The 26216-nt window shown below is 38.2% G+C and overlaps 1 protein-coding gene across 3 annotated transcripts in view; it reads right to left on the bottom strand.

The window, feature by feature from the left end:
- VAV3 (vav guanine nucleotide exchange factor 3) overlaps window positions 1-26216 on the bottom strand; it is a 435615-nt gene that overhangs the window by 191316 nt on the left and 218083 nt on the right. For all 3 annotated transcript variants that reach the window (XM_061411007.1, XM_061411006.1, XM_061411008.1), the window contains exons 10-15: window positions 25599-25694; window positions 22133-22201; window positions 20387-20473; window positions 17092-17177; window positions 15431-15563; window positions 14619-14728 (exon numbers count right to left, since the gene is read on the bottom strand). In XM_061411007.1, coding sequence (XP_061266991.1) covers window positions 14619-14728; window positions 15431-15563; window positions 17092-17177; window positions 20387-20473; window positions 22133-22201; window positions 25599-25694 — 581 coding nt within the window. The remainder of the gene's footprint in view (window positions 1-14618; window positions 14729-15430; window positions 15564-17091; window positions 17178-20386; window positions 20474-22132; window positions 22202-25598; window positions 25695-26216) is intronic.

The raw sequence follows: 26216 nt of genomic DNA, 5'->3' as shown, positions 1-26216 counted from the left end.
ATTAAAAAGTGTCTGAAAAACAAGATACACCAATGCAAGACTAGGGTTCAACATACAGAATCATCATTGTCACCAGGCATCATTTTAATCTTGATATTTCCTATCTTGAAGGGGCTAGAGTAGTTTCTAATTCATCATTTCTGGTTTCCATGGTAAGTGGAAAATCTATTAGGTTGCTCTACAATGTTTCTTCTAATAAATCTAAGCCCTGCAAAACAGTGAAGTTTTTTCCTCAATCTGAAAGATGTTTAGGTCATGATAATTGGAAAATGCAATTCAAATCCCTATCACAATTAAATCGGCCAGGAATAGTTTTGCCTTAGTAAACTACATATGACCTCAGTTCTGTTTTGTTATGTATGAAACAGTATTTTCAAGCTATCTAGTTTTTAAAATGCACTGACAGCAACAGCTTTAATTTAAAATGCCAGTGTTCAATATGTCAAAACTCAAATATTCTCTGAGAAGGAGCTTTAATGCACATATATTATTAATGCACTATCAGAGAACAGATCCCTGAGTTGATTCTGACCAATGAGTCATTAGTCAAAGACTACATAAAGCAAATTTGGTGTATGATAGTAGATGAGAGAATTTTATTTCTTGTTGCCTTTACTATCCAAGGAGAAAAGAAACAAGGAAAGATATAGGAATTCTGCAATTGAAGGTTGGGAGATAGAAAAACTGGGTTTAATAAAACATCAGGTTTATTCTGAACTAGCCACTGGGTGAGAAACTCTTTGGAGGAAAGAATGGGGGAAAGCAGGTCGTTGGGCATGGACCTGGTGGGCTCAAAGGATCTTGGCCTCAATCACAAGCTGTGTGGCTCAGGCAGGTTACTCTTTAGTTTCCTTACTTATACAGAGATAACTGCTCCCCTCATGAGTTTTAGGAAGATTTATGAGGCAAATACCAAAACCATAGCATTGTGCTTGGAATAGAATGTTTATGTCAGCAAATGTTAATTCTCTTCTGGAATTGACACAAAGAAAGGCTGAAAGAATAATAAAAAATACAGAACTTTTTTGTTTGTTTACTATAACAAAACTTTATTAAATAATACAGTATTACTTTTATGAATTTTAAAATTTATAAGGCTCATTAGAGCATTGGTGACTTTTGAAATCATTTTCCTTTTCTCAAAGGGCTACATGCTCTGTACAGATAGTGATGTTGCAAATATAAAAACGCAAATAGGATTAAACAATTAAACTAAACCCATTGACCACTAGAATAATCACTTCTGAGGCAAATAATCTGAGCTCCCAAATTTCAGTGTTTTCTTGGAGAAAGATGTTTAGAAGAAAGCCCACTATTCTAATAAGCAGTAGACAGGTCAAACACAGGATTCAGATAACTTCAAATCTGGCTCTCCCCAGGAAGAAGAAGCTATTCAATGTTAGTCCAAAGTTTATCCTGAAGGAGAAAAATGACAGTGTTTTCACACTGCGTTCATACCTCCAGTGACTTATGTAATTCATAGCCAGTGTTACCTAAGTACCAAACACACACACACACATTGATTTAGAACTCAATCCACCCTGATAACTGGCCAGAATTTAGGCTCAGACCATGAGCCTTCTCCTTCCCAATTCCTTTACCTCTAAAAAGGGGATTTAAACTTTGAGACTACAATCACATTATTTACATTATTTTTAAACACCATCAAATAGAATAAAGACTCTGTCTAAATTTACTAGGCTCAATCCTATAATACGGTGACCAAAAATCTTGCTATTAATTAACCTGCAAATCAAAACAATTTATTATATTCTAAGGAAATTCTTTGAAGCCCAAATCATCCTTACTAACTGCTAATAATATTCAATGTTGTTTTTTATTTGATTCTGCCAATTCTTATCTAATGGCATCAGTAGAAAGTACAAAGTAATTGAGTTCTAAATCATATTTTTCATCGAGTGCATGAATATACTACACAAGGATGCCTCTTGCCTATAAAACAAACTGATGAAAACTTTTATCTTTGGAGAATACCAGTAGGTATTCTTCGGAGAAGGCAATGGCACCCCACTCCAGTACTCTCGCCTGGAAAATCCCATGGACGGAGGAGCCTGGTAGGCTGCAGTCCATGGGGTCGCTAGGAGTCGGACACGACTGAGCGACTTCACTTTCACTTTTCACTTTCATGCATTGGAGAAGGAAATGGCAACCCACTCCAGTGTTCTTGCCTAGAGAATCCCAGGGGCGGGGGAGCCTGGTGGGCTGACGTCTATGGGGTCACACAGAGTCGGACACGACTGAAGCAACTTAGCAGCAGCAGCAGTAGGTATTCTTGCTATCAAAGAGACAGCATGGTGCAGGGGGAAAGCTCTGGACTGAGATTCAAGACCAGTCTCTGCCAATTACTAACTGAAAAAACACACACAAAATACTTAATCTCTTCTCTATTTTCTGTCTCTATTTTAAAGATAATACCTTCCTGGCTATCTTACAAAACTCTTTAAGGATCAAATGAGGTATTATCCAAAACACTTTGGGAACTACAGAGCACCATATAAGAGTAAAGAATTATCCCTCTGTGCTACCAGACTCTAAATGGCCTAACATGAAGGTATTAAAACCTGAAATCTTCCTTATAATACTCAGAGTAAAAAAAAAAAAAAAAAAAATTGCCAAGCATAATTGAATCAGAAGTCCCCAAATTGATTTCTAAACACCCTGAAAATTAAAATTGTCTCATTTACCTTTTTGTGGGCATATTAGCAGCTAATGTCATATCTTTCTCATAATATTAGATTGAAATTAAACATTAGATTCAGGGTATCCCAGGGAGTGCTAGTGGTAAAAAACCCACCTGCCAATGCAGGAGACATAAGAGATGTGGGTTTGATCCCTGAGTGGGGAAGATCCCCTGGAAGAGGGCATGGCAACCTGCTCCAGTTTTCTTCCTTGGAGAATCCTATGGACACGGGAGCCTGGTGGGCTCCAGCCCATAGGGTCACAAACGGCCGGACATGACTGAGGTGACTTAGCATGCACACAAACATTCAACTTACCCACACCTTTACCTGACCAGATTAGCATTCTACTAACCAGTGAAATAACTTCCCCAAATTAAGTTTCTTTTCATTTATTCAAAGGGAAAGTATATTTAAAACATGGACTTGGTGAACAGACATATTTCAATTTGTTATAAAACAGCAGTCTCTACAGTCAAAGTTAAATGAAGATAGAGCAAATATTTCTACAGGTAGTAAGTTCCTCAACACAATTAGAAAAGTTGCAGGAAAGGCTGAGGTGTAGGAATATAGAAACATTAAACACCTCTTCAGAGTGTTTATGAGTTCATAAAATGTTATGCTTTTTTAAGATCATGACTATTACAAACAGGTATTTAGGATAAATAGGAGAAAAATCATCCTGAACAAATTATTTTTTCTAAATTATGTACCAGTGGTAAATGGTATTCTTCCTAATTATTTTAAGCAAAAAATGCACATACTTACCCTACAACAGCTTACTTTTCCTAAATTAAAAGGAAAAATCTTCAGTTGCAAATGCCTTCTTTACATCCCCAGAGGGCCAATAACTCTTTCAAAATTTGCCTGAGAGCATCACATGGACTGGAGTTTTCTATGATCAAATGTCTAATTTCATTCTTCTCACATCAAAATAATGTGTATAAACTCTTTCATGTACCTTGCAATTTATCACTGCTTTGCATTGACGTTATAATGCTGACTTGAAAATATAAACTTTGCTAGAATAAAAACTCAATGAGAGAAAAGAGTTTGTCTTACTCATCATTATATTCTTGGTGCCTAGAATAGTTTCTGGGCATGTATGGGATGCTCAATAAATACATGAAAAAAATGAATGAATACAGATATATAGTATTCAGTCTCATTCAGTAATTGTTTCAAGTATGATATATAGTATTCAGTCTCATTCAGTAATTGTTTCAAGTATGACTATCTCTCCAACTAGACTGCTATTGCTTACTATTTCATGAAGAGGAAAACTGAAGTTTCTCTCATGGCTCTCATTTGTGAGGATGGCCAGCCTTCAACGGCAACTTATTTTACATTATGTAGTCCCAGGTAATAATGCCTATGATCTAACAGTCTCTTATCAAGAAATATCTTAAAAGTACCAGAGGATCTTCCTGACCCAGGGATTGAACCCTGCTTCACAGGTGGATACTATACTGTCTGAGCCACCAGGGAAGCCCTCAAAAGTAGCACGTGTGACATTAACTGTACTATTAGGTTTAGACTTATAAATTAAAGCTTGCTTACTATTACAGAATACACTGATTATGGTCTTTTCTTAGAGGAAGCTATATACAAGCTGACTCATTACAACAAAGTTCCAAAACAAACTATTCTTTGTGTTCATTTCTATTTAACCCAGACAATCTGGAGACAGTGGTGACCGCCAGTGCCCAGCTAAACTCTCCTGCTTGCAGTGCTATTGTTCTCATACACAAAGAAGAAAACACACACATGCACAATAGATCAAAGGCTCTGCTATAAAAGCTCAGGGACACCAACACACTAATTCAGCTTAATTTTATTTGCATTTAGTTTTAACCAGAGTAATGCTTATTTGTTGATGGAAATGTTGGCATCTATCCTTCATTCTTCCTTCTGCCTATGGCTTCTCCTTCCTTATAAGCATGCTCAGGAATGCCAGAAAAATGTCAAATAAGTATTAAATATAAGCAGAGAAACAGGAGAGAGGCTGGTCTCCATGAGGTAATAACAGAACAAGAATACTATTTAATATTTACTAATGCTTTGTCATGCATGAAATGCCTTTGCATGTTTCTGGGTCCAACAGGCTACTGAAAGACTCCATTTTATGACAGCTGTGATTTTTCTGAGCACTGTCCCATGTCCTACTTCCTTTTTATTGCTGTCAGGAAGCTGCGGTTTAGTTCCCTATACTGACTTAACTGCCAATTTTGAAAGGTTATAGACAATACATTAGATTCAGCGAGAGCTGTGCTGCCTTCAACTTGGGAGATTAATGTGAATAGGTCAGTAGCGGGAGGCTCAGCACAGCCTGGGGACGATGGATCATGTCAGTGTGGATTTCATATTCATAAACAAATTCTCCATATTAAAAACTGGTAACAAAAGCCTTTTAAGAAGAAAAGAATAAAAGGTTGTTTTTAGAGTGAATAATTTCTCCAGAGACCAAAAAAGCATGTGAGCAGACAAATTTGGAGATGCTTTATAAGCGGATACTTTGGTAATTGTGCTTGTAAGGTTGTGTACGTGCTCAGCTGCTCAATCATGTCGGACTCTGCGACCCCCATGGACTGTGGCCAGCCAGGGTCCTCTGCCCATGGAATCTTCCAGGCAAGAATGCTAGAGTGGGTTGCCAGTTCCTCTTCCAGGGGATCTTCCCGACCCAGGGATCAAACCTGTGTCTCCTGTATTGGCAGGCGGATTCTTTACCACTGAGCCACCTGGGAAGTGCCATGCCTGTAAGGTTACCAGTTTCCAAATAGAGAGAGATGGGGTTTAAACACCAAGAAAATACCAAAGCGGGTGTTATCATAGTCAGTTGTCACCCCTACAAACAGCTCGCCCAGAGGGCTCACCCTTGGGTCAACTCTTGACACCACCACAGCTTTCCTTCACATTTTCTCATCTTCCTCAGTGAGCTCTCCAAAGAGGGAATTTTGGAATACATATCAGGCACAAGTGGCACTCCTAGTAAGAAGAAAATGCTCCAAGAGCACAAAGAATCATCACTGACTAGAAAACAATCCTTGTTGATGGGGTCAACTACTGAGTAAAGACCAACTCACCTTGTTGATGCTACTGGCCTGGATTCTTGGGAGCTCACAGTCCTTTCTGATAAACCACATAATACAGCTTAATGAAACCAGATACCTGAATAGCATTTTTTATATTCAATTGAACAGTACAAAATAATGCCAAATGTGTATTAATAGAATTCATCCAGGTGTTTTTGTTCTGGTTTTGGGGGAGTAGAGAATGTTTTGTAGCTAAATCGTCATGATAACCTAAACAAGAATTAGGTTCTACTGAGAAAATCATACTTCTACAAAAAGCCACTGTGTGGCACCCACACAGCCGAGATCTTTTTGTGGTAACACATACTCACTACATTCCCTAGGCCTAAATATCATCACCTCTGTGCTGTAAGACAAGGGTCACTAACTACAGCCCATGATCGCTCTTGCTGGAATATACCACACTCATTCACTTATATATTATCTATGGCTGTGTTATTACTACAGTGATGGAACTGAGGAGTTGTGACAGATAGCACATGGTCCACAAAGCTGAAAACATTTACTTTCTGGCCTCTGTTCCAAGAGATGAAATTCACAGTCTCAACAGACACTTATTTTTATATTTAAGAAGAACCCAACAGATCTCTTAATGAAGAGAACAAAGAAGAGGAGGGAGAGGAAAGGAAAGGAAGAAGAGAGAGAATCAGTATTATTATTATCCTAGTAATGTAGTAATGATGATGTAGCAGTAGTCAGAGTAGCAGCAGTTTGGACTTGCTATAGAATTCTCCTATTTAGCTTTGTGTAGATATTGGAGGAATCTTCAATGGATAAAAATATAAACAAAGTCAGTCTTTTGTATTTGCACAATAGAATGTCAAATCTGCTGCCAAACCTTTGATATCCCAACATGGGCCTCTCATCAATCAACAACAAAGGCCACTTCTCTTGGGACACTCACCAGATCTCTTAATCCTGAACTGATGTGCAAAGTACCCCAGTTTTATTCCTCCAAATCCCACAATGGTTAGTGGAGGGCTGTCTCTGACCTGTAGCCACTCCTCACAGGAGAAGCAGTGTGGTCAGGCGTCATGGTCCGTTGTGGGGAGCAGCATATGGTGGGGAGGGTCACACTCCAGGTGCCACAGAGGGGGTTAAAGAGACCAGGGAAATGGCAGAGGGAACAGGCACAAGAAAAGAGTCTCCCTTGTGATACCCATCAGGATCATGAAATGTACATGGTGACTGGACTTTAGGTGCAAAACGGAAAAGGAGTGAAGCCTCTCTTCTGAGTCTGACAGGTGGGAAAAAATTGTGCAGGTCACAAGGAATCAGGAGTGGGGACAGAGAGAAATACAAGGAAGCGGCTGGCTTTGAGCACCTCAGATCTTAAAACTGGTTCAAGTTCTATACCCCCTGTGTCTCCTAGAGGCAAGAAGGCCTCCAATAGCACATGACTCGCATATTGCTCTGCAGTTTCTAATAGAAGTATAGATCAGATCAATATTACTTGAAAGAATATGGGCGATGTGAAAATCAGCCATTCTCCTCGGTTCTCTAAGTTCCATTCACGCATCGAGTCAGACTACCAAAAAAGCACACATCCAGAAGGACAAAAAGAAAGCCTGGAAGCATCAGGTTAAGTGTCTATACAACTGCCTTCAAAAAACAGCAACCTCATTTTTGAAGGCTTACTTAAGGAAAAAATGACATATGACATCAACTTCTAGAACGTCAAAAACTCTAATGCTGCTGGTAGAGAACATGTTTTTCAGTGTCTCTTACCTAAGAATCCACATTGGAATTATCATACTAGTAACATTAGAATTACCATATTAGAAAAGCTTTACCTTTACTAGGATGATAATTCTACTAGTCAATTCTACTAGTGAAGACTATTAAAGTCTTTATCATATTAGTAAAAGTCTCTTTCCCTTGAGGACTGTTGTGATATTTTGTCCGACAGTAAGAATTTCCTAATTCATTGAGTCTTTGTGTTTTTTTTTTTTAATTGCCTCTGTTCTCAGGAAACTTAATAAAATTTCAGATTTACAGTAAGAACTATGATTATCCACCATGTGCCAGGCATGATCATGGGTGAGAAAAACAGTGACAAGATCCCTGCCCTCTTGGTGTTTTTAGCCCACTAGAACAGCCATGAAATAGACAGATTGAATAGTAATGCCATGAATCCAAGGGCCCAGTTAACTCAGCCTTGGGACATGCAATATAAACACAGGGCAACCAAATTAGACCAAATGGCAACTTCATTCTTTTCTTAACATTTCAAAGAACACCAAAAGGACTATGATTCACAGTCTACGGAAATGCATTTCAAAAGTCCCTTTTCCGCTCACCAAAACTCTCAGAATCCATAGCTATTCCAGAGCCTCACTCACCCAAAACCTAAAACTTTCCATTCCCAGACCCATGAGGCTTTCTTTTCCCTTCTCCCAGCATTATCCATTGTAATTCAATTTAGCTTCTCTTCTAATAAGCAATAAAAAAATCCTTACTTTTTAGGAGGAGACAATATAGGCAAAATAGGGCAGGGAGGTAATAGACATCTTTAACAAGGAGGAGATTTCAGGTCTACAAATGCTACACTTAGATAGTTTTTGTCTGACCATATAATTATGATTGTGAGAGAAGACTAGTGGGGGATAAGGTTATTCATTTACCATAGTGGTCAGAAGAGATCTCTCTCACAAAGTGACATTTAAAGCCAAGATCGGTAGGATAAAGAAGCAGCTACTCAAGGAGCTAGAGGAAAGACTATCCTAGTAAGAAAACCTCACGGTTGAATGCCTGAGGTCTGTGCATATTCTCCAAAAACTGAAAAACACATTCAATCTGGCTATAGGAAACAGGTGTGAGTTGTGGCTGAAGAGATGGGTGGTATAAAACACCATGCAGGGCCTTCTGAGGTCCTGGTAAAAATTTTGATAGTATACGAAGTGCCATAAATAACTAACAATGGATCTTAAGTAGGGCAGGACACAGCAGATTACCCTGGAAGCTTCTTGAAAAGCGGACTGATAAGGAGCTGTCAGGGAATGCAGAAGCTAATCAGAGACACGGAAGGCTTAAACCAGGGAGGTAAGGGTGAAGACTAAAAGCAAGAGGTCAACTTGCATCTGCAGAGACTGATGAGAAATTGACTACATGTGGAGGGAAAAGGCAAATCTTGACCTTCCATCTAATTATACATGAATAGATGGGATTGGGAGGAAGAGACTATTTGGATAGAAATATCAAGAGTTCAGTCTTGAAATTCAATCCATTATATATTAACTGAACATTATTGCATTTAGAAGCTACAGTAATTAAATTCAACTGCAATAGCTCTCTCAGTGCTATATGTCCAGGGCTTCCAACGGTGTCTGGCAACAAGGCAAAGTGCTCAATAAATACTTGGAGAATAAATGCAATTTCCTTTGATAATTACCCCTCTGGTATTCAGAATATCTGAGCAATACCTTTAGATTAAAACAAATTATATGGGACAAAATATAATTTTCTACTTAAAATGTGAAAAACATATGCATTGCTTTCATAGTCAAACTCCAAAAGGTGAATTTCAAGAAAATGTTCTTGTTTAGTGGAGTCAGAATTTGAGGAAAATGCTTTGAAACACTGTTCTGTGTGACCTCTGATTATTTAAATTTTTCTTTTTAATTCCGTGGCATGTGTGCTTTTCATGGTGAGTGACCTCAAATTCCTTCTGGAAGTAAATGGGGAATAAATTAGAAGGACATACTGTGGCTCAGATTAAACTCTACTGGTGGAGTTTCATGGATGGAGTTCCACCCCTGCTCCCACCCCACACAGGAGAACACTGCCTTTCCGGGGTTCATCCTGGGAAATGAAACTTGGGGGCTGTCCCACACAGACGACAATGAAGCCTGGTCCCAGAGCCTCTCCCCAGCTCCGGAATTTCCATACGCCCTCTTCCTTCACTTCTCCTCACTCCCGTTAGTCTTAGCATTTGACAGATATATACCGTGGGCTCATGTATTAGCAGACATTACTGGTCCCTATGCCATTTTTCCTTAGATGAGCTATGTGGCACTGTGCCTGGCATATGGCACACAGTGAAGAAATCTTAGATCGTATGGTGATCATGTCATATGCATCTTCCAGGGGGCTTTTCTTATTCAAGGGAGTAAACCTAAATTGCTAGAATTTCAAAAATTGGGTCAAGCCAGAAGAAATTGCAGGCCAAAGCACCTTTCCGTTCCCTTCAATTAAATATTACAGAGGCTGGTTCAGAATCTACCACTTGCTACCATATGCAATGCATTTTCCCTCATTCTACTTTTTCTTTCTTTAACTTTTCCTTTTAAAAGTCTTCTATTATTGAATTCTTTTATATCATATTTTACCCAACTTGGACTTATTTCTGGAACATGTAAGGACACCGTGTGATCCTCCGATTCCTAGTCACAGTGAAAAAAAAAAAAAGAAAAAAAGAAAGAAACCTGGCTCCAGTTTTAGATAACAGGATTTGAGTCCGGGTGCTTATTTTAGCACTTCCTGGATAAAGAAAATGCTGTGAACTATGATCCTGAACCCTATTGTAAATGATATAGCATTGAACTTGTACAAATGTGCTGAAATACTCCAGTGATTGCTCGTTTCCTGAGCTACAAAATGAGTATGACAGGGTTTATTAATGTAAATCTAACAGGAGAAAACATTAAAAACATTTGATTTAAGGGATTTGGGGAAAACACGTCCAGAGCTTCCTAACAACTTTTATTTATCTATTTACTTATTTATGGCTGTGCTAGGTCTTCGTTGCTGTGCACAGTCTCTCTAGCTGCAGTGCACAGGCTTTGCGCTGCAGCGGCTGCTCTTGCGGTGGAGCGCAGCCTCTAGAGCACTGGGCTCAGTAGTTGTGGTGCACGGGCTTAGTTGCCCCACGGCATGTGGGATCTTCCCGGACCAGGGATCGAATCAGTGTCTTCTGTATTGGCAGGTGGATTCTTTACCAGTGCATCACCAAGCAAGTTCAGCTTTCTAACAATATTTTTAACATGGCTATGGGCAATGTTCACATTCGCACTTACTGACATTATTAGGAAAACTAGCTTAAGCTAATAAATACATTTGCCATCCTAATGCACACATAACTAAGTGAAACTGTGTGAGAGAGTGACAGAAAGTCCTTTTGGAAATAAGAATAAATAATGTGTATCAATCAGGCTTTTAAAGATCTAAATGTATTTCTTAGAGTGGGATCCTAAGAACTATAGCTCTCGAACATTATTTGACTCAAAAACTGTTTCACCAATCTCAAGAGCAATCGGCCCTGCTACCACTTCTCACAGGAGAAAAAGAGAAAAAAAGATTTCCTTCTTCCTGCCCTATCCAAGTGGGTCACTGCTGCTTTTCTCTCTGTGAAGTCTTTCTTCCGGAGGTTTGCCAAGTTCTGCTGTGGTCCACTGCGTATTTTAAATGTTGGAAGTGGCTATGGCCAAAGAAGGTCAGAAAATACGACTTCTGAGTGGGCTTGGGGGAGTGCTAGGGAAAGACAGATGCTGCGATTTAGGTCAGCTCTGGGGAGATGATTTGTGTTTACCAGATACTTACTGTTTATTGGTGTTCGTGCTTTTCTATGATCCTTTTTAATATTCTAAATTAAGAGCAGTATTTTAAACTCCCCAAAGGTGATTTGCAATTTTTTAAAATAAAAATGATCCAATCATCCTATAAACAGCAGAGCTGCCATCTTCTGTAAATAGAACTGGCAAGCATTTCATCAGTCTTAAAATATCACCTCCTTTGATTTCCTGCAACCCCCCAACAAACGCCTCCCTCCCCCAAGTTCCTTAAAACAATACTGCAGAATGCTGTAGGGGACTTACAGGATCCCTGTTAATGCCAAAGATACTTGAAGAAATGGTCTGCGTCAAGACACAAGGCTTGCTATTTAACATGTATTATCAGGAAGGCTGCAGGGCTTCTTAGTTTTCTTTTATTCTCCATGGCTTACAGAATAAGAGTACTAGAACTTTAGATAATGGGTACAATAGAAAAATTTGAGCCATAAGCAAAAATTTAAGCCCAGACTTACCTAGATTATTCTACATTTCTGACGGGGCACAAGACCTGTCTTACAAAGCTGGGAGCAGGGCCTTCCTGCATAACAAGCTTCAAAAGAGAAGGGAGGAAATAAAATAATGGAACATTCTGATGCTCGAATAAAATCCTAATTTTATTTTGCTTAATTTTAATTCACATGCCATATGCAGCATAATCTCTGCTTAAGGAAGCCCTCAACTTCGAGCAATTCTCAAGAAAAGGTATCATCTGCATGGGCAGCCAGGGATACTCTGAAATGCAAATAGTCACGATGGATGTTTAATTACATTGCTGAGGTGCTTGGATGCCGCTCACAATAAAGACGTCCACCCAGCTTCCCTGTGTGTGATGCAGCCATCTTGCTTGTGGTAGAACAATTTAAACCTCTCCAAGCCCTTCCTGCATGTATACACCTTTACGGCAGGGACTGAGAGTGGCCTGCAAGTACCCACTTCTCCTTACTTTCATAATAGGAGAACCTTGGTTCATAGCCAAGCATACTCCCGCTCAGAATGAAGACTGCATTCTCTTTTTTTTTTTTTTAGTTTTTCTTTTTTTTTATTTAAATTTATTTAATATATATGGAGTTTAGAAAGATGGTAACGATAACCCTGTATGTGAGACAGCAAAAGAGACACAGATGTATAGAACAGTCATTTGGACTCTGTGGAAGACTGCATTTTCTAGACTCCCTTGTCAGATACGGCCACAAGACTAAGTTCTGATCAGTATTATGTAACAAAAGTTGGCGGTGTTTCTTCACAGGATCCTTGAAAGTAGGGATCACCTTTTGCTGCCTAGAATGTAGATTTTATAGCTGGAGTTCCAGCTGTCTTGGACAACAAGGTGTGAACATTGAGGACAAAAGCCATGCAGACAATGGCAGAGCAGGAAGATCTGAGCCTGGCTTCCCGACAATACCCAGAGAGCCAGTATCCCACCCCTGTCCACCTACCCCAGATTCCCTTCCATGAAAACAGAGATAAGCATCCGTCTTGTTGAGGCTCTTGTACCCTGAGTTTAGATGTCTGATTTACGGCAAGTGAACAAAATATTAAGTGATACACCTGTCAATACAGTCCAAGGAGCCTGCCGACTCGATAACAAATTTAACTTTTCTCCTCTGCAGAAATTCCTTCACTCATGTAAAGATTAAACAAGTAGAACCCATAAGAAAATACCAGCATAGCATCCTTCCCACAAGAGCAAAGGGGCGTTAAGGTCAATTCTGCCTTTGCACATAATCAGCAACCCCACATCCTGTCACCCCAGTCCCAACTGATCAAGTCCAAATACTGCCTATCACTTTAAACCTCTCTAAAACAGCACACTTGGTTATGATGTAGCCCACAGCTCAACAGAGAATGGGCAGAGGTCACCAACTACATCACTCGTGCTCCGAACCAGAGAGGTCCCTATACAATAGTCATTTTATGGATGTGTGCAAATACTAGGCTCTTTTAATTACTATAATCAATAACAATACATTAAAAAAAAAACTATAATAGTATACTGAAATATGTATTCTGATATTGTAAGTCCCTAGGGGTACAGGGATACGAAATACAAAGCAATATTAAATAACAGTGATAACAACAGATAATGCTTGCTATTCACACCATATCCTGCTGTTGTACTATCTGGCCACCATACTGCTTGACACATAGTATCTGGAATTCAAAATATCATTATTCTTATTTTACCAAGGAGGAAACTGAGCCTCTGAGAGGTTAAATAAATCGGCTAAGACTATGCAGCCAGTTCCTGACAAGGGTTATTGCTGAACCCAGAATTGCCTATAAGGTTAAAATTATTTTAGCTGTACAATCTCATCTTTCAGAATTTTAGAGATAATAATGCAAGGAAAATTTCTATTTTTCTCACTTAAGCACTGCAATAAAATATTCTAATCTTATCTCCATTTTATATCAATATAAGCATTTCCAAAAACAAAGGAAAGGAAAAAGCAAACAAAAAATCCAATAGAATTTGTCTGCAAAAGGTAAATTATGTTAGAATACAAATGAAGCAAATCACAAAAGTGCTTTTCCTTAATTTCACCTTCTGCTACCAGTTTCAATTTCAGGGTGACCTATATGTTTCCATAACAAGGGTCATTATACACCTTTTAATGCATGAACCTCAAAACTGAAAGAAAACTCCTATAATGACATATTCTTGTATAATTACATCTCTGTATGCCATTCCCTTTGAAACAGGTCTGATTTGTTTCCTACCTCTTTGTTGAGTCTCCACTTTAATAAAAGGAAAAAGCACTGAGAGAAATTAGGCCCTGAAAGCATTCATTGAATATGTCAAGCAATTTACCCAGAATGCAAAAAAGAAATAAGTTAAAAACAAACAGGAGGAACAAACAAATCTGTTTAAAATGAGATTTTTGCATGTATGAATATGTGTGTGTGTGTGTGTATGTATCTGGGGGTATTTCTACTTAAAGATACATACAAAACATGGCAATTACATTAAAAGTTTATCAGTAGAATAATTAAAATTTTCAGAAGCTGCTGAAAGCTAAGGAATCAAAATACACCCATGAGAAGAAAGTCAAACAGAAGGCTGGAGCTCCCTCTTTCTTTTTTTTGAAGAAATTCACCAAGACATCTCTCCTAGGAGACCAAAGTTCTCCAGCTGACAGCCCAGCAGCATAGCGCTCACGATCAGTGTTTTCACAACCTCTGTACACATGCTACAAACGTAGTGCATTTCTCGGTAGCTCATTGTTCATAAGAGACTTATGCAGTAGAAAAAAAGCACTTTTAAAAGTAGGAATACTCACAAAGCCATTTCAAACTGTTCCAGCCATTTTTTCTTTAAATCTTTTGTTTTGCAATAAAATTCTAACCCATTTTGTCCTTGGATATGGATGAGGTAGAAGCCATAAGACCACTGTTAAAATTAATATTCCTCAGGTTAATAGGTATCATTCATTAATAACATTGTGTTTTTCAAATCACTAAAATACCACCATAATCATCTACAAAACCTCTCATACGATTATCATCAAACTCTGAACAATCAAGATTATTGTAGTCAACTTCTTATCTATAACAATTGCTATGCCAAGTGCATTTTTCTGCCATGTTCATCAAGGCATTAGAGAGGATCATATCACCTGTGGCACTGTCTAATTATTTCTCAAAGAGGCTTGTCTCTAATTAATCTCTAGAAACAAGAAGACCTGGATCAATGAGCCACCTCTCACATTACTGTAGCTCAGTTGGTAAAGAATCCACCTGCAATGCAGGAGACGCTGGTTTGATTCCTGGGTCAGGAAGATTCCCTGGAGAAGGGATAGGCTACCCACTCCAATATTCTTGGGCTTCCCTTGTGACTCAGCTGGTAAAGAATCTACTTGCAATGTGGGTGATCTGGGTTCAATCCCTGGGTTGGGAAGATCCCCTGAGGAAGGGAAAGGCTACCCACTCCAGTATTCTGGCCTGGAGAATTCCACAGACTGTATAGCCCATGGGGTCACAAAGAGTCGGACACGACCAGGTGACTTTCTTTTTCACATTACTGTATTAGCATACGTTCCTTGGATAGTCAAAGTTATGAGTAAATTACAGTTGTTCACTTCCAAGAATTTACCTTTTTATTTTCTTTATCAGTTGTAGGATTGTTGGCTATTTTGTACTGCTGAAGATCTATTATTTCCTTCATTTCATAGTTATCACCTTTCCTTTTACATACAATCACTGCCAAATCAAATAAGAAGATATGCCTGAAAGAAAGAGAGCAAGAGAGATTGATTTATTTAAATAGCTTGGAAGAACATGTGTTAATTCTTCCCAAGTAAAGTTTAATTTATCCCGTGAGTTAAAGACAAAGACAATGCTGCACACTGAAAGAATGAGCCGCATGTCCTGGCACTGCCCTTTACTAAATGATAACCCTGCTGTACCTCAGTTTCCACAGTTACAAAACAGGCAAAATTTTAACAAGAATAATATGCACACTGCAGGGTTGCTGCCAGGAACAATTAAGTCATAAAGCGCTGTTCATGAACCAGTACTTTTTTCTTCCAGTTTAAAAGATAAACACCCATGGGAAAATATTAATGGCAACAATAGTGGTTAATGTCTACCCTTGTTACTAGGTGTGGGCTAGACTGCCTTGAGGAGCATTCATCCCTTCCACAAAGATGGCTCACTTAATTTAAATCCCCAGGACCACCTCCTGAGGTAGGTATCATCACCGTCATTTTATTGAGGAGGAAGCCGAGGCTCGGAGAAGTCGGGTAACTTTCTCAGGATCACACTGCTAGTGGCTGCAAAGCAGGACTCACTCCTGGGTCTACTTGTGGAACCTGTGCTTTGCCCTGTAGACTGCTCCTATGCTTTAACGGACAACTTGAAATACAACTGAATGGTGCATGACCCTAATGTGAGCCACAGAAATCATGGTTAAATTTACACCTTGATATTTCTCTTCTATCTTATGAAAAGCAATGTAATTGAGGGAGAAAACAAATGTTATAAATCCCATCATCCAATACCAACACTTGTATCTTTTTGAAAACTCTCGGTCAGTGATTAACACATATACACTGTGATAATGAGACATTCACACAGCCTTATTACTTGCATCACTTTCAAAGATTGTTTTCTGGGACAGGCTAAAAGGATGTGTCTCTCCTGAGACCTACCTTTAGAGCCTGGGTGTCAAGGTGGATGCAAGAGGGATGCTGCCCCCTACTGGTCAACTTTCTATTATCCTAAAGTTCCAGAAAATGGCCATTTCAATCAAATACATCAGTTTAACAACCACATACATATAGATAATTAGGGACACCAGGCAAGCTGACTAATCTTTAAGGAACACACCTACATATTTCCCTCAAGAAAATCTCACTTAAATGGCCCTTATTTGGACCTCATTCTCAAGACATGTTGTATTACTTTTAGTTCTTTATAATGCATACCAAAAAGTAAAATTAAACAATTGTGTTTTCATGGTATCTATTATTATTTTATTGCTACTCTCATTTTAATGTGTACTTTTTTACTCTAGCTGACATTCTAGATTTTTCTTTTCCTTCTGAAGAACTCAAACTTAGGGAAATCAACAGATACCAGAACAAAGAAGGAAATACCTAACATGTCCATAGAAATTAAAAAGCAATAGATTGGTCTCTTCCTTTATTTTTATTCCTTTATTTCACTCCTTTATCCTAAAGGAAACGTACTTAAGATTTTCTCAATCTCCTGATACTAATAACTGTTTTCTAAATAAGTACTGATCCTTCTCACCTTTCTTGTTTTGTATGTTTGTCTAGAGTGGTTATTCGAATTTCACCATCTCCCTGAGGTCGTCCAAAAAGCAAAACAGGTTGGTTCTAAAATAGAAAATGTACATGTCTCAGTTTTTCATAATCACATAAAGACAGAAATAAATATTAGTGAGGATATTTTCTAGGCACAACTTCCTTAGAGCAAATTTTATCATTTGACCTTTTGAGCACATTTACTCTAAAAAGCTCAGGTCTGTATGATATACTTTCAAAAACAACCTGTCCATGTTCATCCCAGCAGGCATACTGAAGACATTAATTAATTTTACTTACAACCCTGATAGAGAAGTTAGCTACCAAAAGAGAGGATTAACTGGAATAATGCAAATCACAAGAAAGTTACAACTGATACTTCCTGAGCATCCACTGTGGGCTAGCCAGTGGAATGGAATATGTACAGGACAGAATGTTATAGACCCTGCCCTCATGAAACATACTGCCCACGGGGTGACAAATATTCACCCAAGTATATAATCACAAACATGTGATTGCATGAAGGAAGAGCAGAAGCATGCGTAGCTGGAGGACCTAATTTGGTCTAGGGAGTCAAGGATGGCTTCCTTGAAGCTAAGATCTCAAAAATGAAAAGTCCTGACTTAATGATTAAAAATAATAAGCCATTTCCCAATAGGCAGACAATGAGAAGTTTTAAGTATTTATGAGCACCTAATCTACAAGATGCTAAAGGATAAAAGAACTGACTGAAAATATCAATAACATCGATGAGATTACATTCTAATAAAAAAGATATGTAATTAACTGTACTACAAAAGAGTATAAAGATTAATGCTTCCTAATAGGTAAGACAATCATAAAAAAGGTCAAAGTTAGGGTCTCATACTTCCTGATTTCAAAACTTACTACAAAACTATGGTAATCCAAACAGTGTGGAACTGGCCTAAACACAGACATCTAAACTAATGTAATACAACAGAACGTCCAGAAATAAGGCCTCATATAAAGGTCAAATGATTTTTGACCAAAGTGCCAACACCATTTGGTGGGGGATAGGAGAGCCTTTTCAACAAACAGTGCTGGGGAAACTGGATATGCACAGGCAGAAGAATGGAGTCAGGCCCTTATACTGTTTTCAAAAGCTAACTCAAAATGAATCAAAGAGCTACAAATACAAGACTTAAAGAAGAAAACATAGGGGAAAAGGTTTATGACATTGGATTTAGTAACGACTTCTTAGGACACCAGAGGCACAGGCAACAAAAGGAAAGGTGGACTTCATCAAAATTTAAAATTTTGTGCAAATAACACTGTTAACAGAGTACAAAGGCAACCCACAGAATGGGAGAAAATATTTACAAACAAAAGTGTGATGAGTTTGATATCTAATAATTCATAAAGACAGAACGTAGAATGGTGGTTGCCTGGGGCTGGGAAGAAGGCAGGATGAAGAACTAGTGTACAATTTAAAAGGGCAAATTTAATATATTTTACCACAATGAAAACAGCTATCTGGGCAATGTGCTATAGAATTACAAAGAAAGGGGGAAATGGCAGATTAGGGAGAGAATCTTTTTTTTTTTTTTAATTGGACATCAAAGAAATTCGATAGGAAATTATGAAAAAAGATATTCTGGGCTTTGACAACATTATAATAAAGGCCTGACTATAACAATGTATGGCAGGGACTTCTCAGGCAGTCCAGTGGTTAAGACTCCACCCTTCCAATACAGGTGGCAGAAGTTCAATTCCTGGTCGGGAACTATTAATAAGATCCCACATGCCGTGCCACCACACACACAAGAAACGAAACCAAAAACAAGGCAGGGCAAATCGGAGACCTTACAATGCAGCAGGACAGCTGGAACGTAAAGTATGTGGGCCGTTATTAGCTGGATAAGTTTAGGAATACAGATTAAGGTCAAATCATTGAGGACCTTAAATATCCATGTTAAGGAATGTTGACTGAATCCTGAAGGTAACAAAATCCTGACAAGTTTGGGAAAGCAAGCGAATGGAGAAATCCACATTTTGGAAACACAGCTATGTGAAGAGGTAATTAGAGGCTACTGTGATTGGAAAGGTGGCAGATGGAGTCCTGAAAAGGGGAAAGGGCTGTACGTGTGGAAAGACAGACACAGACCAAAGCTGTTGCAGAGAAAGAAGCAATAAAACTGCCCCACCAAGGAACGTATCTTAAATCCACTCATTTATCTGTTTTCTCTACCCACAGCCTTAACCAGACTTCCATCATCTCTCTCTTGAAACCACCTCAACAACTTGCTGACTGGTCTGCCTGATGAAAGAGTTTTCTTGACACATAAATCAGACTGCAAAACCCTCTGGTAAGAGCCTTTCACTAGCTTCCTGCTGCAATCCCTCAGAGCCTTGTCCTCCAAGGCTGCGGGGTACAGTTCTCCGGTCCTCCTCCATCACTTCAGGGCCCATCCTTCTTCCTTTCACTCTCAATTTCCAGCCTCTCTTGTCTTGCAGCAGCTTCTTTTTTGTAATTTTTACTTTTTGGCTATGCCATACAGCATGTGGGGTCTTAGTTCCCCACCCCCTGGACTGAAGGACTGAACCCGTACCCTCTCTAGTGGAAGCACAGAGTCTTAACCACTGGACCACCAGGAAAGTCTCCTGGCTCTTGCCCATTTCTGGGCATTTCACTTGCGATGGCTCCTGCCTGGAATCCTCTCTGTACAGACCTTCATGCCACTGGCTTCTTCTCATCCTTCATGCTCAAATGAGAAATGCCTCAGAAGGACTTTTCCTGAGCATCTTATCTAAACTAGGACTCCCCTCACTAGCCTCTGTTGCAGCAACCTGTTCACAGCATTCATCTCAATAGAGCAGTTTTAAACTCTCTTTTTACTGTCTCTTCACCCATGAGATCATGTTGCTCATAGTTACAGCCCCAGCCCCAAGCAAAACATCTGGCACACAGCAGTCACCCAGTAACTATACATAAAATGAATATATTAACAGGGCTCTACCATGAGTATGTATGGGGGTGAGGATAAGAAGAGAAAAAAATGGATCCAGTGTTTAGAGTTGGGACTACTAGGGGCAGAGGTATCACAATGTGATTAGGGACAAGCGATGGCAGAAGGTCCCTGGAGAGCAATGTGTCACAGATGCCACTGAACATTCATCCCTGTGGACTCTGTCAAACAGAAGTCAGAAAAAACCTAGAATAACAGAAACTTGAAGGTAAATTATTTTTTCTTCAAAAACAACTCCTAGAATGTCCCCCAAGCTGTGGGTTAGAGAAGCTGGATGGAATGATAATTACATACCAAATTTTCTATAGATAGCTGAAACTGTTTAATTTCACGAAGGGTCTCATTATCTCTTTTCACTTCATTCACATATTGTGCCAAGTCCTAAAGAATAAAGAGAAGGGGAGAAAAAGAAGGCACGATAAGATCAGACAAGAGATGAGCACTGTTTGAAAAGAAACACATCATTAATTTCATTAGTGATAAAAGTTACCGCCATAACTTTTCAACGACAATGAAATGAAAGCCCAGTCAATCAAAGCTGCATCTCTAAAGCAATTTAAAACCGTCTGGAGTACAGCTGGGAAGACTGAAGCCCTGTCCTTTACCACACCCTTGAGGAGAGGGAAGATCAAACACTAAACAAACAAAATAAGCTGCCATGCAGAACAACAAAAAGGAAACCAGGTCGGGAGCATGTAAATTTCAAACGCTGACCTTGAGGGAGTCACACTTGTACTTGAGTTAGGAGGACAATCATGAAGGATTAGACAGGACAGAAAAGTAACTAAAAGTGAGACAATGAATCCAGCAAGGCTGTTGTCTGTAACCAATTAAGTGTCTTAGTTTTGGGGAGCATTAAGTCAGTGGTGCCAGGTCAATTTCAAAGAGTTAATAAAGGGGAAGGAAAGAAGAGGAGAGAAACCAGGGCGGGAGAAAAGGAATGAAAGAGCACAAACAACGCTGGTCTTGCTTTTCCACATGCCTTTACCTATTTTGAAACATCTTTTCTCATATTTGAGGAAACATTAGCTAATCTTTCCATACTGTAACCAGCTATTTTTATTATAGGTGCTCCAGATTTTTCCTGTTTTCTGGGTTCTTTTTCTTTTTTCCCCTATCCTCTTATATTCATCGGCAACAGCAGGAACAGAACTCACACAAAAAGCAGTTCCTAAGTTTGTTCTAAATGAAAGCCCAATTTTTCATAGAATATCTCTGTAAGAGATTTCTTTAAAAAACTGGAAACTTGATATCTCTTTTTTAATAATAATAAATAATCGTGTGCTGCTTCCTGGCATGGTATTCAAGTCACCTAAACAGCAGAGCTAACACTGAGATTCGCACAGGGACACGGGTAAGCATTATGCATTGCTTTGAGTAGAGTCATGTTGGCATTTTGTCTCCAGAACAAATACTTGGGTATGTTGTAAATTGGGGCAAATATTATTTCTTGCAAAGTCTAAGTCCAGCATAGCATGGAAATTGGGGTTTTATGCATTGCCCACTATGTTCAAAATGTCTGCGTTTATCTACTTGTATCGAAAGTTCTTAATTTTCAGATTTACCAGAAATAGAAACCCAGATTGATCCACTTTACTGACGTACAACATCCATGAAGATAAACGTGGCAGACATCCTCACTTGAGGAAAACAAGTCACACCAGTGTTCTGAAGTCATCAGCTAACCTGCTGCTTGCATAAGTCAACAGTTTTCTACCAGTAGCCATAAAAAGAATGTGAAATAAAACCTTTCTATTTAATCATTCCTGGTGATTATGGAAGGGAACATGCTTTCATAAACAACAAAAGTTATTTTAATATACCTCTTGGTTTTAGTTTTTGTCCAATAATTAAATCCATCTAAGGATATCAATTTCAGTTAAAAATATCCAGCTCTCCCCACTAACAATAAAACTACATAAACACTTATAGATATTATAATCCCTATTAGCATATCATACATATGTATTAGCAGTTTGTAGTCACTGCTTTCCAGTAAGAATGAGAAATACAAACAAGTTAATGATGCATTCCTCTTACCTTCATTGCATCAAGAGCCAGTTTCAGATTTGCCTTCTCCATAGGATCAGTGGTATGTTTGACCAGCTCCTATTTGGAAGATACGGTTTAGTACTACTTTCATCAAATTAAAACAAAAACTAAGGAAAACACTTTATAAATAAACCATTTTATCATTATTTGCACCATAAAGTGATAAATCTGACATACCCAGGCTCTGTTTTCATCATAAATTTCAAACTGTAAGAAGATCAACTAGACATCAGAAGAACACGAGATGACGGTCAGAACGTTTTCCTTTCAAAGTTGAACTTGAATTCTATCCCCCATTATCACACTGACACTCTTGCCAGATGTTAGGAAAGATCCCCTCCTGACAACTGACAGATGCTTTTCATTCATCATCCAACTTGCCTTCATTACTATTTTTAATTCTGATGGCTATTATGTCTCAGGGCATTATGCTCTTCTGTTTGCTGCTATTACTGTTACTTGTTCAGTTCACTTCAGTCGCTCAGTCGTGTCTGACTCTTTGTGACCCCATGAACCGCAGCACGCCAGGCCTCCCTGTCGATCACCAACTCCCAGAGTTCACTCAAACTCGTGTCTATCGACTCAGTGATGCCATCCAGCCATCTCATCCTCTGTCGTCCCCTTCTCCTCCTGCCCCCAATCCCTCCCAGCATCAGAGTCTTTTCCAATGAGTCAACTCTTCACATGAGGTGGCCAAAGTACTGGAGTTTCAGCTTCAGCATCCTGTTACTTGTTAGTTCATCTTAAATGTCAGCCTATTCATCAGTCTTTCAAGTTTCTTCTTTCTTTGTCTGCACCTTAGAAATCAGTTATTGTTCCTTAGATTTTCACCTTGGTCTTCTGTTATTCTTACTTTACATACTCTATGAATTCTATCACAACCATTGCCATCGCATCACCTACTACCTAGTGGGACTGTTCACTCTCAAACGAATGTGCTCAATCCAGAATTCACGCCTGAGTCCCAGACGCAAATGTCCTATTTTAAATAGTTCTACTGGGTATCTCACAAGACCCTCAAGTCTAGCATGTCCAAATGTAATGAACCTTCACCCACATTCCTACTCTTGTTCCTGTTTATATTTTACTGAATGTTGGCACCTTTATCACTTAAGCCAAAACCTAACAGGTACCCCTGACTCTTCCCTCTCTCTCTCTCTCTCACTAAGTTCTGTTGATGCTAACTTTATCCTTCTCCTTGCAACCACCCCCACTGCCACTACCTTGGTTCAAGTCACTGCTCTTTTTCAAACAGGCTTCTGTTTCATCTTCCACCTTGCAGTCTTTCCTCACTACTCTATTCACTATTGACTATTCTATTATTTCCTTGCTAATCTATTCACTCTACTGACATCAGAGTTGAATCTCTAAATGTAAGTTAGATCCTGTTATTTGAACTTCTGGGAAACCCACAAAAGCTTCAGGCTGTCATCCATTCTTCATAGATGCCTCATGATATATGAATTCTGCAAACCTCCCTCAACTTCTCTCCTCACTTCCATTCAAACAACCTGTGTCCTATTTCCACTAAATTAATTGCAATTCTCAAAACACGTTCTAATATCTGATCCCATTAGGCATGGTGTTTTCTCTCCTCTAAAGCCCTTTCTCTCTAATCCACCTGTCAAACCGTTATTCTTCCTTCAAAGCTCAACTCAAGAATAGCTCCTCTCTGAAGCTTTCTACGACAGAGGCCTCTATTCAAGCCATAATTAACTAGGTCTTTATTTGTACCACCTTTGTACATACTTATCACATTGTATTGTATTTGGCAAATTACTTTTCATTTTCCCTATCTAAACAGTGAGATTTGTCAGTGTGAGGAGGGCAGTTTTATATTGTTGAGAGTCTCACACTATAATGTGGAACATGGAAGCCATTCAGAAGTCTTTGCTGAATTCAAAACCATTAGTGTTTCTAGTAAACAGAACCTATAAACATCAAATCTGTTAAGTATAATAAACTTGTCACACTTATATTCATTTCTATTTTTGTTTTTCCTCTATTAAATAATAAAAGTAAAGTGTTATCAAAGTTTGAAATCCCACAATAAAATATTTTAATTTTATAAATCTGTGATTGCAAATCATAAGGCATTTCAAAAATTATTTACCCACTAAAACACAGTAGTAAGTAGAAAATGTTCAATTCACACCACATGTACTCAACATATTTCTAAACAGTAAACAAACTAATTCTACTCTATATTATTTTGAGATGGAAAAACATTTCTAGAATTTTTATCTAAGTGTGGTATCCCAGATAAAACTTTCCCTACTTAAAAAAAAACATCATGAAACTAAATATACTTTTGAAATTTAAAATATCAAACAACCCAAGAGAAGTTAAGGTAAAAAAAAAGTTTGCTGATTTTCTAAAAGGTATGGTCATATTTTATACTTTTATGTCTAAAATCTTTTAAGTGACCAAAATAGGTATTTCTTGAAAACTGTACCTTTTAAGTTCTTCAATCAATATTTGACCATCCCAAAGTTACAAAATAAATTATCATTTTCTTCTGTGATATGTTTTTAGTTTCATGATATCTCAGAAACTGACTGCCTAAGTCTTCCTTATTATTTTTTCATAAAATGCAATTTGATTAAGTTTCTTTGAGTTTAGGTCTCATAAATGTTTTAATGCATTTTTAAGGAATAATCAGGGTTGGAATTTTTCTGATTTCTCAGTAGAACAAAAATAGAAATGACTAATAATTTTGCAGCTACAGTTCAAGAAATTTAATATACAAGATGTATAAAGCACAGCAAATTCAGAATTATATTCACATACAGGTAGTAGATCTTTTTAAAATGACATTTCACAAGCATCAGCAGAGATGACAGACTAATACAGTAAGACATTTCTTTGGAGCAGAACTAATGAGTCTCCTGGTACAGCTATCAAATTAAATTTATAAGACTCTCCACCCTCATTAGAGGACTAACCATGGAAACCATAAGCTTTGGGGTTATAACAAGAATCACTTCAAAATAAATGTAGTCTTATTATAATTTAGTATAGCAGAAAGCAACACAGAATGTGACACAATTCTCTTTCATTTATGGTTATAAGGCCCAAGTTCTAACACAATTAACCTGCCAAAACTCAAGTGTATCACAACATTGAGATTCTATCAATGATTACTGCTAACGACAGAAGACTTGGTTGTTGAAGGGATATTTGTATTTGTTTTGTGTGTTTTTTAATTTAAAAAATTTTTTGGAGCCACTTCTGTTTGCAAGACATAAAACATAGCTTTATGAAAGATACAGAATTACCTTCACATAAAAGGAGGAAAACTTTTCCAGCTGTTCTATTATTTCCCATTTAGCCATCCTCATAATTGAAAAATGTAAGGGGAAAGGGCTCCAAATATCACGTTTCTGAGCATAATTGATGCTTCATTAATGTTTGGTTGAATTAATGAATGAACAAACAATTTTAAGTTACATACCTGAAGGAGAAGGTGATACTTCAAAACACGCTGCATAGGAACCACAAGCAAATCTCGAAGAGTAAATTTCCCATTGTTTGCTCTTTTAGAACATTCCTAATGAAATATATTTTTTTAATTTAACTTTGTTAGTTTTACCAAACGAAGTCATAATACAAACATTAAAAGATGCAAAAGCCATAAGCAAAACTGCTATTATACAATAAATATTTTGCTCTTTTCCTTAATGATCCCCCTTTTTTAAAAAAAAAAGGAAGTATCATCAAAGAAAAACCAAAACAAACAAACAAAACTTGCATCATTTCAGCTCTAAATAAGAATATATACATAGACCCATTCTACACATGGAAATTATTTTCTCTAGTGGTCCTTCAGCATCTTCTTCCACTTAGCACTTAACCTTTCACCAGTCTCTCCAAGCAGGCCTATGGATCAGGAATCAAGAACAAGTCGCATTCATCAGACCCATTATGTGCCTTCCCCACCATCATGACTTTGGTTCATTTGGTTCTCACCAACTGCCATGTGCTTTCTCTAATTTCCAGCAAAATCCACCACCGTCTTGAAGAGCTTTACTTCTAGGGTGTTAGTCTCAATCAAAACTGTTCTATCTCTCTG

The sequence above is a fragment of the Bos javanicus genome, chromosome 3 (assembly GCF_032452875.1).
Source record: "Bos javanicus breed banteng chromosome 3, ARS-OSU_banteng_1.0, whole genome shotgun sequence".
Lineage (NCBI taxonomy): Eukaryota > Metazoa > Chordata > Mammalia > Artiodactyla > Bovidae > Bos > Bos javanicus.
This window is presented reverse-complemented; position numbering and strand designations above follow the sequence as displayed.